The sequence below is a fragment of the Tiliqua scincoides genome, chromosome 5 (genome assembly GCF_035046505.1).
Source record: "Tiliqua scincoides isolate rTilSci1 chromosome 5, rTilSci1.hap2, whole genome shotgun sequence".
Taxonomy (NCBI): Eukaryota; Metazoa; Chordata; class Lepidosauria; order Squamata; family Scincidae; genus Tiliqua; species Tiliqua scincoides.
This window is the reverse complement of record NC_089825.1, coordinates 104082795-104094878: the sequence shown is the minus strand read 5'-3', so window position 1 is coordinate 104094878 and position 12084 is coordinate 104082795. Positions and strand designations below refer to the sequence as shown.

The 12084-nt window shown below is 42.9% G+C and overlaps 2 protein-coding genes across 2 annotated transcripts; both read left to right on the top strand.

The window, feature by feature from the left end:
* The first annotated feature begins 5542 nt into the window (after positions 1-5542).
* Positions 5543-6385, top strand: LOC136652800 (olfactory receptor 13A1-like). Its single transcript, XM_066629724.1, has one exon. It carries the CDS (start codon positions 5543-5545, stop codon positions 6383-6385), a length of 843 nt encoding a protein of 280 aa, XP_066485821.1.
* Positions 6386-8261: 1876 nt separating this feature from the next.
* LOC136652799 (olfactory receptor 13G1-like) lies at positions 8262-10644 on the top strand. The gene is made up of 2 exons (XM_066629722.1): positions 8262-8310; positions 9698-10644. The coding sequence occupies exons 1-2, from the start codon at positions 8262-8264 to the stop codon at positions 10642-10644; spliced, it is 996 nt and encodes a 331-aa protein (XP_066485819.1).
* Positions 10645-12084: the final 1440 nt, after the last annotated feature.

Below are 12084 nucleotides of genomic sequence, written 5' to 3'. Positions count from 1 at the left end.
CTATTTCTGGAGGCACCAAGAGATATCAGCATAGGCAGGAATTAGTACCACCCTATCCAGTTGGCACCTCATTCTGGGATGCAGAAGTAAAGGAACCAAAATGAAGTTGACAGGACACCGCATGGACAGAGGTTTGTGCTAGTGGTAGTTCTTAGAGTGGCATAAACAGCAACATTGGCAGAGGAGGCAGCATGCGATTGATGATCACTGAGCTCACTGCATGAAATGGGGGTCTGCATAATACTAGATCAGGGTGTCAAACGTTTTGGCAGGAGGGCCACATCCTTTCTCTGACACTGTGTCAGGAAAAGAATTAATTTACATTCCAAATTTCAATAAATTGACATAAATGAATATATTAGAGATGGAACTTATCTGAATGAATGAAGGTCTTGCAATAGCTCAAGGCCTATAAAAGGCCTTGCACAAAGCAAGGCCAGTCTTTCCTTTGCTGCTGCTGCTGCATCATAGATGTGAAACAGCATGCAGTGGAGGAAGCCCTTCTCCCACAGCCCATGCGAGAGGTCGAATAGTTGGCCGTCATGCTGAGAGCAGTTGCATCAGGCCAGTGTGGGCTCCAGCAAGTCTCCGCAGGGCCAGAGGCTCATTGAAGACTGAGGCCTCCCTGAGGGCCAGATTGGAAGTCCTCGATGGCCGCAAGTGGCTCCAGGAGTTTGACCACCCCTGCACTAGATGGAAGTTGGTGGGGTATGGGGCAAGGCAGACTATAATGTACAGGTGGGAATTCAATATCTGCCGTGTTCTGGGCTTCATTTTGGGGTGAACCTGGAAGGAACAAGGAGCCTCCACACAACCAGGAAGTGGGTCTTTCAGCCCTAAAAATAGTACTGGAGGCTTGGAAAGGGCACTGTTTTGCCTCACAATGGTAGTAGCCCAATTTTCCACACCTTTTTATTTAAATGCCTTTAAAAATTTGTACCCCAATATTCACTGGCATCTGCAGTAAATCAAATCCACTGAGACCAAATCTACTGCTACTTGGGTCCACCCTCCTGGTGACGCCACTGCTCAGACCCACATACCTTCAGCATAATCAATTTAGCATATGCCTTCAGGCCATAACTTGGGCATTCTTGTCTCAGGTTCAGATGGGGTCTAACTGAAGAAATCCTGAAGATACTCTCATTTCTCATCAACGGTTGTTACAGAATTGGAGAGCTACACCCCAGTGAAACCACATGTTCTCATTTGAGGCATTTGTATATAAGGAGAAAACAGGTTGTGGGTTTTTTGTTAGTTCGTTTTTAATTGCTGAGGGCAACTGTTAATTGGGCACAGCATTCGTGACCAAATTTCATGGAGCAAATTTTATTGATACAAATCAAAGCTGCAGTTTGGGCTGGTTACACTTTACACTTTGCTTTTAATTTCTCTGTGTGTATATGTGTGTGTGTGCGCAAAATTCTAATGCTAAAATAAATGTTTTAGATAGTGGTTCCCAAAGTTTTTAGCACCGGAACCCACTTTTTAAAATGACATTCTGTCAGGACCCACCTAGGTTTACCAGATTTTTTTTCAAGATATTTTTTTAAGTGACAGGCTAATTCTTATAAATATGTATGCTCTGATTGTCATGTTTTGCTCAAAAATGTGTCCACATCTTACTGCAAAAGACACACTTGCCTTGCTAGCCCCAGTTGTACATCTTCAGTGAATACTTTTCACCAATTCCAAAATTCCACTTTCCGAAAATTCACCCCTCAGAGAGTGCTCCAGAATGCCAGGGCTGGCCCAAGACCTCCTAACGCCTGAGGCACAATGCCAAATGCCCAAAAGCAATGAAGAAGACAACCAGTAAAATGGATGCATCAGGATTCTAAAATCAAACAGGCATCAGGAAAAACAATCAGAAACCTTTATTATAACTAATTCTTTCCTGGTGATGACGCAAAAGTCCTTCTTTCAATCACCTCATTGTTTCCATAAAGACTTGAAAGCTGTTGACTGACAGCCCAATCCTGAGCTGCCCAGGGCGCCCAACTTTGGTGGTGCTGAGAATGGCTGCCACCAGATCCTGTGCGCCTTGGGCTACCGCAGACGGTGCCTCGGGAGAAGGAGACTTTCGTCCCCTTCTCCCGGGTAAGGGAAGCAGCCCCGCAAATGGGCTACTCACTTTACCACCGACCAAAAGGTCAGCGGTAAAGTAAAGCATTTGTGAAGGGTGCCGAGCCCCACACAAACGCCTTGAATCCGGTGGAGCAGAGCTCCACAAACCCGCCTCCACCCCTTGCTGCTTCCTCCCTCCGGCATGCCTCCTGTCTGCCCTCTCCCCACCCCCCGCCTCCCCATCACGCCTCCCCCTGCCCTCTCTCCAACCCCCGCTGGTCAGCGATTGGCTAGCACAGGCGGCAGCCCGGCAGTGAGGCTCGCAAACGTGCCTTATGGCATATTTGCGACAGCGCGCGGTGGCACGGAGCTGCGGTGCCAAGCCCAGGATTGGGCTCTGACTTGGTTCAGAAAATGAGTGTTGCCAACAACAGCGTCAGTCTTCAGACTGATGAAACACAGTTGCACAGGCTGCTTTCCATTAACTGAAGCAAACTGAAAATAATTCAGTTCAGAATCCTTTATTGGCATATATAACACATATAAGATAAGAAAAGTAAGGAGTGATAACCTAAACTTATTCGTAGCCAAACTTCCTTCCATTCAGTTCCATCGCCTGCTGCAAGAGCATCACCCAATTGACTTTCTCCTTTGAGAAAACACTTAATATATAAGAGACCTTAGCAGAATCGGGGAATCCACTCTCAGTTCTCATCATGCAGTCCAGATGTCTTGAGTCTATCTCGGCATAAAGGGGGCAGTACTGAAAGACACAGATGGTGGTCTCAATACTATCCAATCCAAACGGACAGTATCTATCTGCATTGGGGAATTTTTTGGAATTTTCCAAACAGAACATTAAAACTTGCTAACGAGAAGGCCCTGCATTCCTGACAATACAGAAACTGGAGGTATGGGGCAATAATTCAAAGATTTACAGAGGGAAAATGTGTGCAAAAACTAAACAGAACAAATAGGAATGACGGACAGTATTTAATTTCATCATTTTCCTCTGCACCAGGTTCTTCCTTATAAGGACAGGCTATTTGAATTCCAGTGAGTTTAAAGTGCTTTGCTAGTAAACTAACATTGGAGACACATACTATCATCATTTTAGATTATGCATCACTGCTTATCACTGTTTACAAATATTCTTTTTGTGTTAGTAGTAGTAGTAGTAGTAGTAGTAGTAGTAGTAGTAGAAGAAGAAGAAGAAGAAGAAGAAGAAGAAGAAGAAGAAGAAGAAGAAGAAGAAGAAGAAGAAGAAGAAGAAACATTTGGCAAAGTTTTAACTGCAACTTAATTAAAAATTATTCCTGCCTAGTAGAGAATGAGGGATCATGTAAAATACTATTTCTCTTATATTTAGCAGGGGAGAAGCAATGTCAGTATCACCCCTGCAGAATATTTGCTAATCTCTGTTTTTTAGATAGCAGTCTTGTTTAAATTGTTATTCCCCCTTAGTCAGAGAACCATTTTTCTGCCCTATCAATGTCTGTGATTATTATTTTTTAAATTGAATAGTTGTATTTTAATAATCTTCATGATATTCTAAACTAAATGAAAACATTTATCAGAATGGGATAATTGTTTATTAAAATAATATTGTTCACAAATGCAAATGAAAAATAACCAAATCTAGCATTTTGATTATTGCTACATTACTAAACTTCTTAATTATCAATTTCAATATGCTTGATTGAAAACACACTGAGACTGATCAATTTATCTGCAACACATTTAAAGTGTTGCTTTGAGAACCGTTTTATTTGCAAATGTTTCAGTGATAGCCTCACCGTTTAGTTTTATTTAGTAGCTAAGATTCCCAAATCTGTGAGACACTCATGACATGTCATTGACCTAAAATACTTCTTAACATGGGCCAGAGTACTGAATGTCCTCTCTGTTTCAGCCATAGACTCTGGAAAAGTGCAAAATATGCAGAGCGACAAAAACATTTGGAATTAAGCTTGAAGTGTTGAGTTCATTAAACTTCTTTAAGAAGTCCAAGGGTTTGAAGGAAATACTGCACTGGCTGAAGGTGTGTCTGCAAGGCATAGCATAATATTATACATTATTATGTATATTTATATTTAATATGTCATCAAACAATTGAAATACTGGCCTTCATCTAGGCCACTGGTTCCCAACCCATGATCTGTGGACCGCAGGTGGTCTGTGAGACCCTGATAAGTGGTCGGTGAGAGCTCAGAAAAACCGGACTGCCTTTGATCATTTCCAACTTCTTGCTGAGCAAGCACTAACCCGGGGACCACCAGAGAGGACAGGCAATGGACCAGTTTCAATGCATTTCTACTCCCCTATGCATTCTGGGAGACTCTAGTTTTTAAGGAATATGAGTGTGGTTAGTGGTACCCTTTACAGTCTCCAGCATGCATCGAGGTAATAGAAGTGAATTGAAATCCAATTAAAGTTGTAGTGGAACTGCTACAAGTTTATTATATTTGTAATGTATTTAACACTTGCAATCTACATTTATATACAAATCACATTCATAATTAATAATAATAATAATAATAATAATAATAATAATAATACTGCTTTTTAACAATTACAAAGTGGTATACATAGAAAACTCAAATAACTAATCGTTCCCTGCTCCACAAGGGTTCACAATCTAAAAAGATGCAAAAGAACACTGACAGCCACTAGCAAAGACAGTGCTGGGATGGGGTGAGCTAGTTACTTTCCCCCTGTTAAAAAGGGGAGCAGCCACTTGAAAAAGTGCTTCTTACCCAGTTAGCAGGCGTTTATTTCTTAATTTAATATTATACATAATATTTATTACATTTAATATTTATTACACTTGTAATTTAGCATTTATTACATTTGGATTCAAGTTGTAGTGGAAACATAGCCCTGGATAGGGGTACCCAAATTTATTTTGTAATGTCAAGGTCTCCCCCCCCAGGAAGCCAGGGTCCCAGATATTTTGCCCCTGCTGCTGCTGCTACAATAGGCCTGCTGCTACAATACATTAATAAATGACATAAGAGTTGCAAAAATTGGTAATTTTTGAAATGTGCAGAAATTGAAACCTTTGAGATTTGTTCTACAAGAACTCCTTTCACTTTCCTTTGAAAGTCTCATAGGTGTGTGTGTGAGACAGACAGACAGACAGACAGAAAGAGTCAAAGAAGTAATCTTTGTGCTTTCTGATGCAGCTGATTGAAAAGTGCTGCTGGAGAACTTGGCACTGCAACATAGCCTGCCTGGACCTGCCTCCCACTGGTCTGCTCAAGGCAGCATGGAGGGTGAAAACCAAGCAAATAAACCTACTCCCACATATGTGGACAGAGCCGTTTTAATACAATACTATATATCTATTTAGGTTGCCACCTTTGGAGATGCTGAAATTATGAATCATTCAATTAGTGAATTCATACTGGTTGGTCTAACCAGTTCACCTGGACTGGAGTCACTTCTCTTAGGGGTATTTCCCTTCATCTACACTATGGCACTAGCTGGAAACTTTCTCCTCATCCTTGCCATATGCACTTGCAAGAAACTCCACACACCCATGTACTTCTTGCTCATCAACTTGTCCTTAGTGAATATGTTGTCCATCTCAATCACAACACCCAAAATGCTCCAGAATCTGGGGACCCACAGAAAAAGCATCTCCTTTTATGGCTGCTTTACACAAGTCCATCTCTTCGTATGGGCACTAGTGACTGAAAGTCTCATTCTCACTTTTATGGCTTTTGACCGCTATGCTGCTATCTGCCAGCCTTTGCACTATACACTCATTATGAGGAAGGAAATGTGTGTTGGAGTAACTATGAGCCTTTGGGCTGTCGGACTGGCCAATTCCACATTTCATACTGGTCTTTTACTTCCACTGTCCTTCTGCAACTCTAACATTGTCAACAACTTCTTCTGTGATTTCCCACCACTTTTGAAGCTGTCCTGCTCAGACATCAGCCTGAACTCGACTCTGACTTCAGGGGCAGCTGTCATCTTTGGGATCTGCAACTGTGGATTGACTTTAACTTCGTATTTTTTCATCCTGAGGACAGTATTCAGAATCCCTTCCACTCAAGGGAAGAAGAAAGCCTTCTCAACGTGTTCCTCTCATCTCATTGTAGCTAGTTTTTATTTTTCCTCAGGCACTTATAATTACATCACACCCAAATCGGGTTCTTTTTCAGAAAAAGACAAGCTCATTTCTCTCCTTTATACAGTGGTAACCCCTGTACTTAATCCCATTGTATATTCTCTGCGAAACAAAGACGTGAAAGAGGCACTCAAGAGCCTTAGTGGAAAAGGTCTGCGGTTGCAGAGACCACAACTCTAATCTCAAAAAATGTCTAGGGGCACAAGACAGAGAGGCCCTTGGAAAGTCAGTAAAAACTTTTATGGGCAGTTGGAAACCATTCATGGACTTCCTGTGCATTGAGAGGAAAATGGGCGAAATAGCCTATGGATTTGATGAGTAGATAAGGGATTTAATTTATATTTTTTTCTCATTTTTCTTTGGTGTTATGTACTTTCCAATAAGTAATAGACTGTTTAAGATCTGATAATGTGTTAATATGTTGTATGATTTTGTAGTAGACCAATGAAATGTAGATCGAGATCTCTGCACTTGCCACACAAAAATATTGAAGGAGAGGGACATTGTTGATTGGGTGACACCGGAACAGTCTAAAGGTGTACCAGCAGTAGAGATAAATTATGTACACATCACATATTGTTAATAAAGCTGAGCTTCAATTCCTTTTAGACCATTTCCTATGTGTCATCTCTTATTTCTGGGTATGATTGTATTGGGCAAATGTTGGCTTGTCCCTGAATAGATTGGCTTGTAAGAAAAGCGGAATGACAAGAACTGCACTGAGACAAGTTTAACAATAGCTAGAAAAAGGTATTAACTAGTGAAAAGATTAACAGGGCAGTATCCAGTGTCATGTCAACTCCAGTATGGCTGCTTTGCCTATATATATATATATATATATATATATATATATATATATATATATATATATATATATAGAGAGAGAGAGAGAGAGAGAGAGAGAGAGAGAGAGAGAGAGGCAAAGCAGCCATACTGGAGTTGACATGACATAGACTTCACTTCCAGTCTCTGAGGAAGGGTACTTACAGTATAGTCCTATACAGCTTTACTCAGACGTAAGCCCCAGTGTGTCCCGTGAGGCTTACTCCCAGTTCAGTGTGTACTGAATTGCAGTCTTAGGGCCCAATCCTATGTTGGGTCAGCAGCAGTAGCTGCTGTGCTGCTCCAGCAACCACCATTGTGAAAGTGCCATTAGGCACTTTCCTGCTGGTGGTGAGACCACAGCACTGGTGCTGAGAAAGCACCAGTCAGTGCTGGGCCTCGGTTCCAAGGGGACGAAAGTGGAGTGTGGCTGTCAATGAGTATTGATGTCACTTGGCTGCAAGGTTTTTCAGGGTGGGGGGAGGGGGAAGGCAGGGGAGGGTGCAGCTGGGTGGAGAAAGGGCAGGGGAGGATCAGACCCAGGAGGGGGAGGAAACAGCAGTAGACTGCCGCCATATCTTGTACTGCTTCCCTGAACAGGTAGCGCTACACTGGTCTCCTTGGTTATGCACCAGCTCAATAGCTCCGAGCAGACCAACTAGGGCCATGGCACCATTACCCAGTGTCTTCCCCAGTCCCATATGATGTAGCAGTAGCTGTTTTGGTGCTGCTGTTCCTCTGGATGCTGGGGCAACATAGGATGGGGCTGCCCACCTGTTTCCAATGAGAAGTGGTGTGACAGGAATGCAGACATGTACAATAGTTGGTTTGAAACAACTTGTGCACCCCCTTCTCTCACCCCCCAAAAATTACACTTGGTAGCACTGTCCCTGGAACTTCTCACTGCTCAAGGAAGTTGGAACACTGTATGTCACAAGGCTAATGAAATGTACCCAATTAAAAAGACAAGCACAATAATGGCTAAACTTAGCAGGGTTCTCAAATCTAACTTGTGCCAGGAAAAAGAATCAGAAACCTGGGTTGCAGTACATTCCTTCCTGATGATGTCTCAAAGGTCCTGTTCCCAGTGGCCCCCTCATTTGCATAAAGAGAGATCTGAAAGTGGTGGATCAGTAAATGACTGTAAATCCTCAGATGAGTTATCCTTGGACTGACAAAACACAGCTGCATATTTGACTTGTCAGGTACCAGATATCAAACAGAAAATAATTCAATGACCGGCGAAGAAGTAAAGACTTCAGGAAGATCTACCAGGAACGAAGGTAAGTTTTTAATGTCACCTGTTTTCCCTGCCCCGGCTTCTTCCTCACATCTGAAAAATATGGAAATTGGCTATTTGAATTCTGCCAAGAGTAAAAAGCATTGCTAATTAACATTGGCGATAAATATTTCAAAATATTAGAGGGTACAGTCCCAATCCTATCCAACATTCCAGCACCAATGGGTTGCATCCTGTGGTGATGGGGCAGTAATGGAGGCCTCTTCAAGGTGTGTGAACATTTGCTGCCTTACCTTGGGGCTGCACAGAGGCTGCATCAGTGCTGGGAAGTAGGATAAGATTATTGGGTCCTATTTACGTACCTACCTACCTACCGTTTTCCCTGAAAATAAGACACTGTCTCTCTTTTTCTTTTTTTTTTGGCTCAAAAAAACACACTAGGTCTTATTTTGGGGGAAGCCTTTTTTTGTTTTGTTTGTAATGTACAACAATCCACAGTCATTCATGTACAAAAATATACCTTACAAAAATATCCCCTCAGCACCCAGGAGGATGCCTGCCTGCCTGTCTACTCAGAAGGCAGTCTCTTTATAGTTAATGGGACTTACTTCATGGAAAGTGTGGAGAGCCTCAGAGCCACCAGTAGGCAGGGTTGCCTCACTTGCTGCTTCCCTGTCTGAGCTCCTCCTCAGCGTCCTCTGCCCAAGTCAGCACAGTAGGCGCTTTCTAGGTGGCGGGCGCATGAGTGCAGCGTTCCTGGCCACGTTATCCACATGCCCCCCCCGCCTGAGGACCCCTTCTGCCCCCCCCCCGTCCTGGCCCTGATCACAACTAGGTCTTATTTTCGGCGTAAGTCTTATTTTCAGGGAAACATGGTACCTACCTACATACATACACATTCTTATCAGTGAAGCATTTGGCAGTGTCAATGACACCTTGATTTACATTATTCCAGCTAATGAGACATCTTGTATGGTGTAAATATCTATCGTATATTTATGATTATATCATTTAGGCCCATATCCTAACCAACTTTCCAGCACTGGAATAGCAGTGCCAATGGGATGTGTGCTGCACTCTGCAGTCAGGTGGCACTCACAGGGGTCTCCTCAAAGTAAGGGAATGCTTGTTCCCTTACCTCAGAGCTGCGTTGCCCTTACATCGGTGCTGGAAAATGGAAGAGGACTGCACCCTTATACTATTAAATAAATTACGTAATTGAATTATAGTTACAATTTATTGATTTAAAAATATTTAACATAAAGTAGCAGGGGTGTGTTTGTGTGTGTCAGTGGGTGTGTCTGTGGGTGTAGGTGTGTCTGAGAGAGAGGGGGGAAGGAAGAGGAGGAGAGGGAGAAAAATGGACAGAAGTCATCAACCATCTAAACTGACTTTTTAACACCATTTGTCTGTCTAGGTTCCCACCATAGGAGATGCTGTAATTAAGAATCAGTCAGTTAGTGAATTCACACTGGCTGGTCTAACCAGTACACCTGGACTGGAGTCACTTCTCTTGGGGGTATTTGCCTTCATCTACACTATTGCACTAGCTGGGAACTTGCTTCTTATCCTTGCCATATGCACTTGCAAGAAACTCCACACTCCCATGTACTTTCTGCTCACCAACCTGTCCTTAGTGAATGTGTTTTCCATCTCAATCACAACACCCAAAATGCTCCAGAATCTGGGGACCCACAGAAAAAGCATCTCCTTTTATGGCTGCTTTACACAAGTCCATCTCTTCGTATGGGCATTGGGGACTGAACTTTTAATTCTCACATTTATGGCTTATGACCGTTATGCTGCTATCTGCCAGCCTTTGAAGTACACACTTATCATGAGGAAGGAAATGTGCTTTAGAATAACGATAAGCATTTGGGTTTTCACCCTGGTCAATTCTACATTTCATGTCAGTCTTTTACTTCAGTTGTCCTTCTGCAACTCCAGCATCATCAATAATTTCTTCTGTGATTTCCCAGCACTTCTCAAACTCTCCTGCTCGGACACCAGCCTGAATGAGACTTTGACTTCTGTGGCAGCTGTGATCTTCGGGGTCTGCACCTGTGGGTTGACTTTAACTTCCTATTTGTTCATCCTGAGAGCTATCTTCAGAATCCGCTCCGCTGAAGGGAAGAAGAAAGCCTTCTCAACATGTTCCTCCCACCTCATTGTAGTTATTTTTTATTTTTCTTCAGTCATTTATAATTATATCAAGCCCACTTCAGGTTCTTCTGTGGAAATAGACAAGTTAGTTTCTCTCCTGTATTCAGTGGTTACACCTGTTGTCAATCCCATGATATATTCTTTGAGAAACAAAGATGTGAAAGAGGCTCTTTGGAGCCTTACTAGGAGAGGGTTGCTTTTCCAGAGACCATAAGTGCCCAGTCCTATCCAACTTTACACACCCATGCAGCCACAATGCAGCCCTGTAAGGGAAGAAATATTCACTTAGCTTGAGAAAGCCTTCATGACTGCCCCCCCCCCCACCGCAGGAGGCAGCATACACCTCATTCACTCTGCTCCGTTGGCGCTGGAAACTTGAATAGGATTTAGCCCTAAGTCTATCCTCTAAAAATGTCTAAATTTTCATTAGAAAAATAACAAAGGGAAAGGGCAGTATGGAGTTGGTGATATTGCTTCATGGTAAAGGTATAGCTTTTGTAGAGATGATTTAGCGGCACATCTCTGTACTGTTCAAAAAGACATGGTTCACTTTTAACACACATCCCTGTGTCTCATCTCTTTTTTTCTGGGTTTGGGTGCTGTGAGTGTTCCTCCATGTAGAAGATGCAACTAAAGAAGCAAAGGTTGCTGACCTGCACTTCCTCAGATCCTGGCTGAGTTGGATTTTATATGTCATTTCCTGTTAACGAAATACAGGGTCCTTCACTCTACTTTTTATGCTCTAATTTCCCATACAAAAGGATAGGGGCTTTGGTGGGGTGAGCTCTCCAAGGTCCATTCTTTTGTGCCTTGATGGTGAGGCAGTACTGTAAGCAGAGCTTCGAAACTCACCATGTGAGAGGCCCCTCCCCTTGCTCTCGGAGCCTGTCCGGGAGTGAAAGCAATGCAGAGGAGACGCCTCCATGTTGCTTTTGCTCCTCAGAATGGCCCTGAGAGTGAGGGGGGGGGCAGCTTACATGGCGAGTTTCAGAGCCGTGTTACACTTACAGCTATGCCCCCCTCTTGCTCCACTGTCATTCATCCCCACTTGTTTGGCACTCTGCTGGGGGTGCTGCAACCAATTTTATTTGATCCACAGGCCGCAGCTTCAAGTAACATACTTGATTGATACAGGTTCAAATTTGCTGTAAGAGGTTCAAATCATACAGGTTCAAATTTGCTGTAAGAGGAAGGTACTACCAGTCCTGGAATTTTCCCAGAGGAAATGAAAGAAAGAAAAGGCTTCTCTCAAGTCAGCCACCTAGAGTGGTGGAGGGAGAAAGATGCTCTGATAGACCTCCTTTGTGGCCTCCTTTGAAGTTTGGGGGGGCCTATGACTTCTTGTCTTAAGCTCAGTTCTCGATGCCTTGAGACTGGTCGGGATGATGTTCTCCTGAAATGCACCCAGTGCCACAAACACATGCAAAGATAAAAGTTTATCAGGCAACACCTGATAAAAGGAAAAAAAGAATGGTCTTCCAAATGCCTTGATTTTCCAAGGTCTGGCATTTCTCATTGTGAAAGTGAAATGGTCCTTTCAGTGCACAAGAATGGGATAGAATGCACCTGCTTTATTTGTATAGAAAGCGCTCTGAAGTTTTACATCATGACCCACTTATTTTCCATGATGTGCGTTCATGTTTGAAATTCTTTG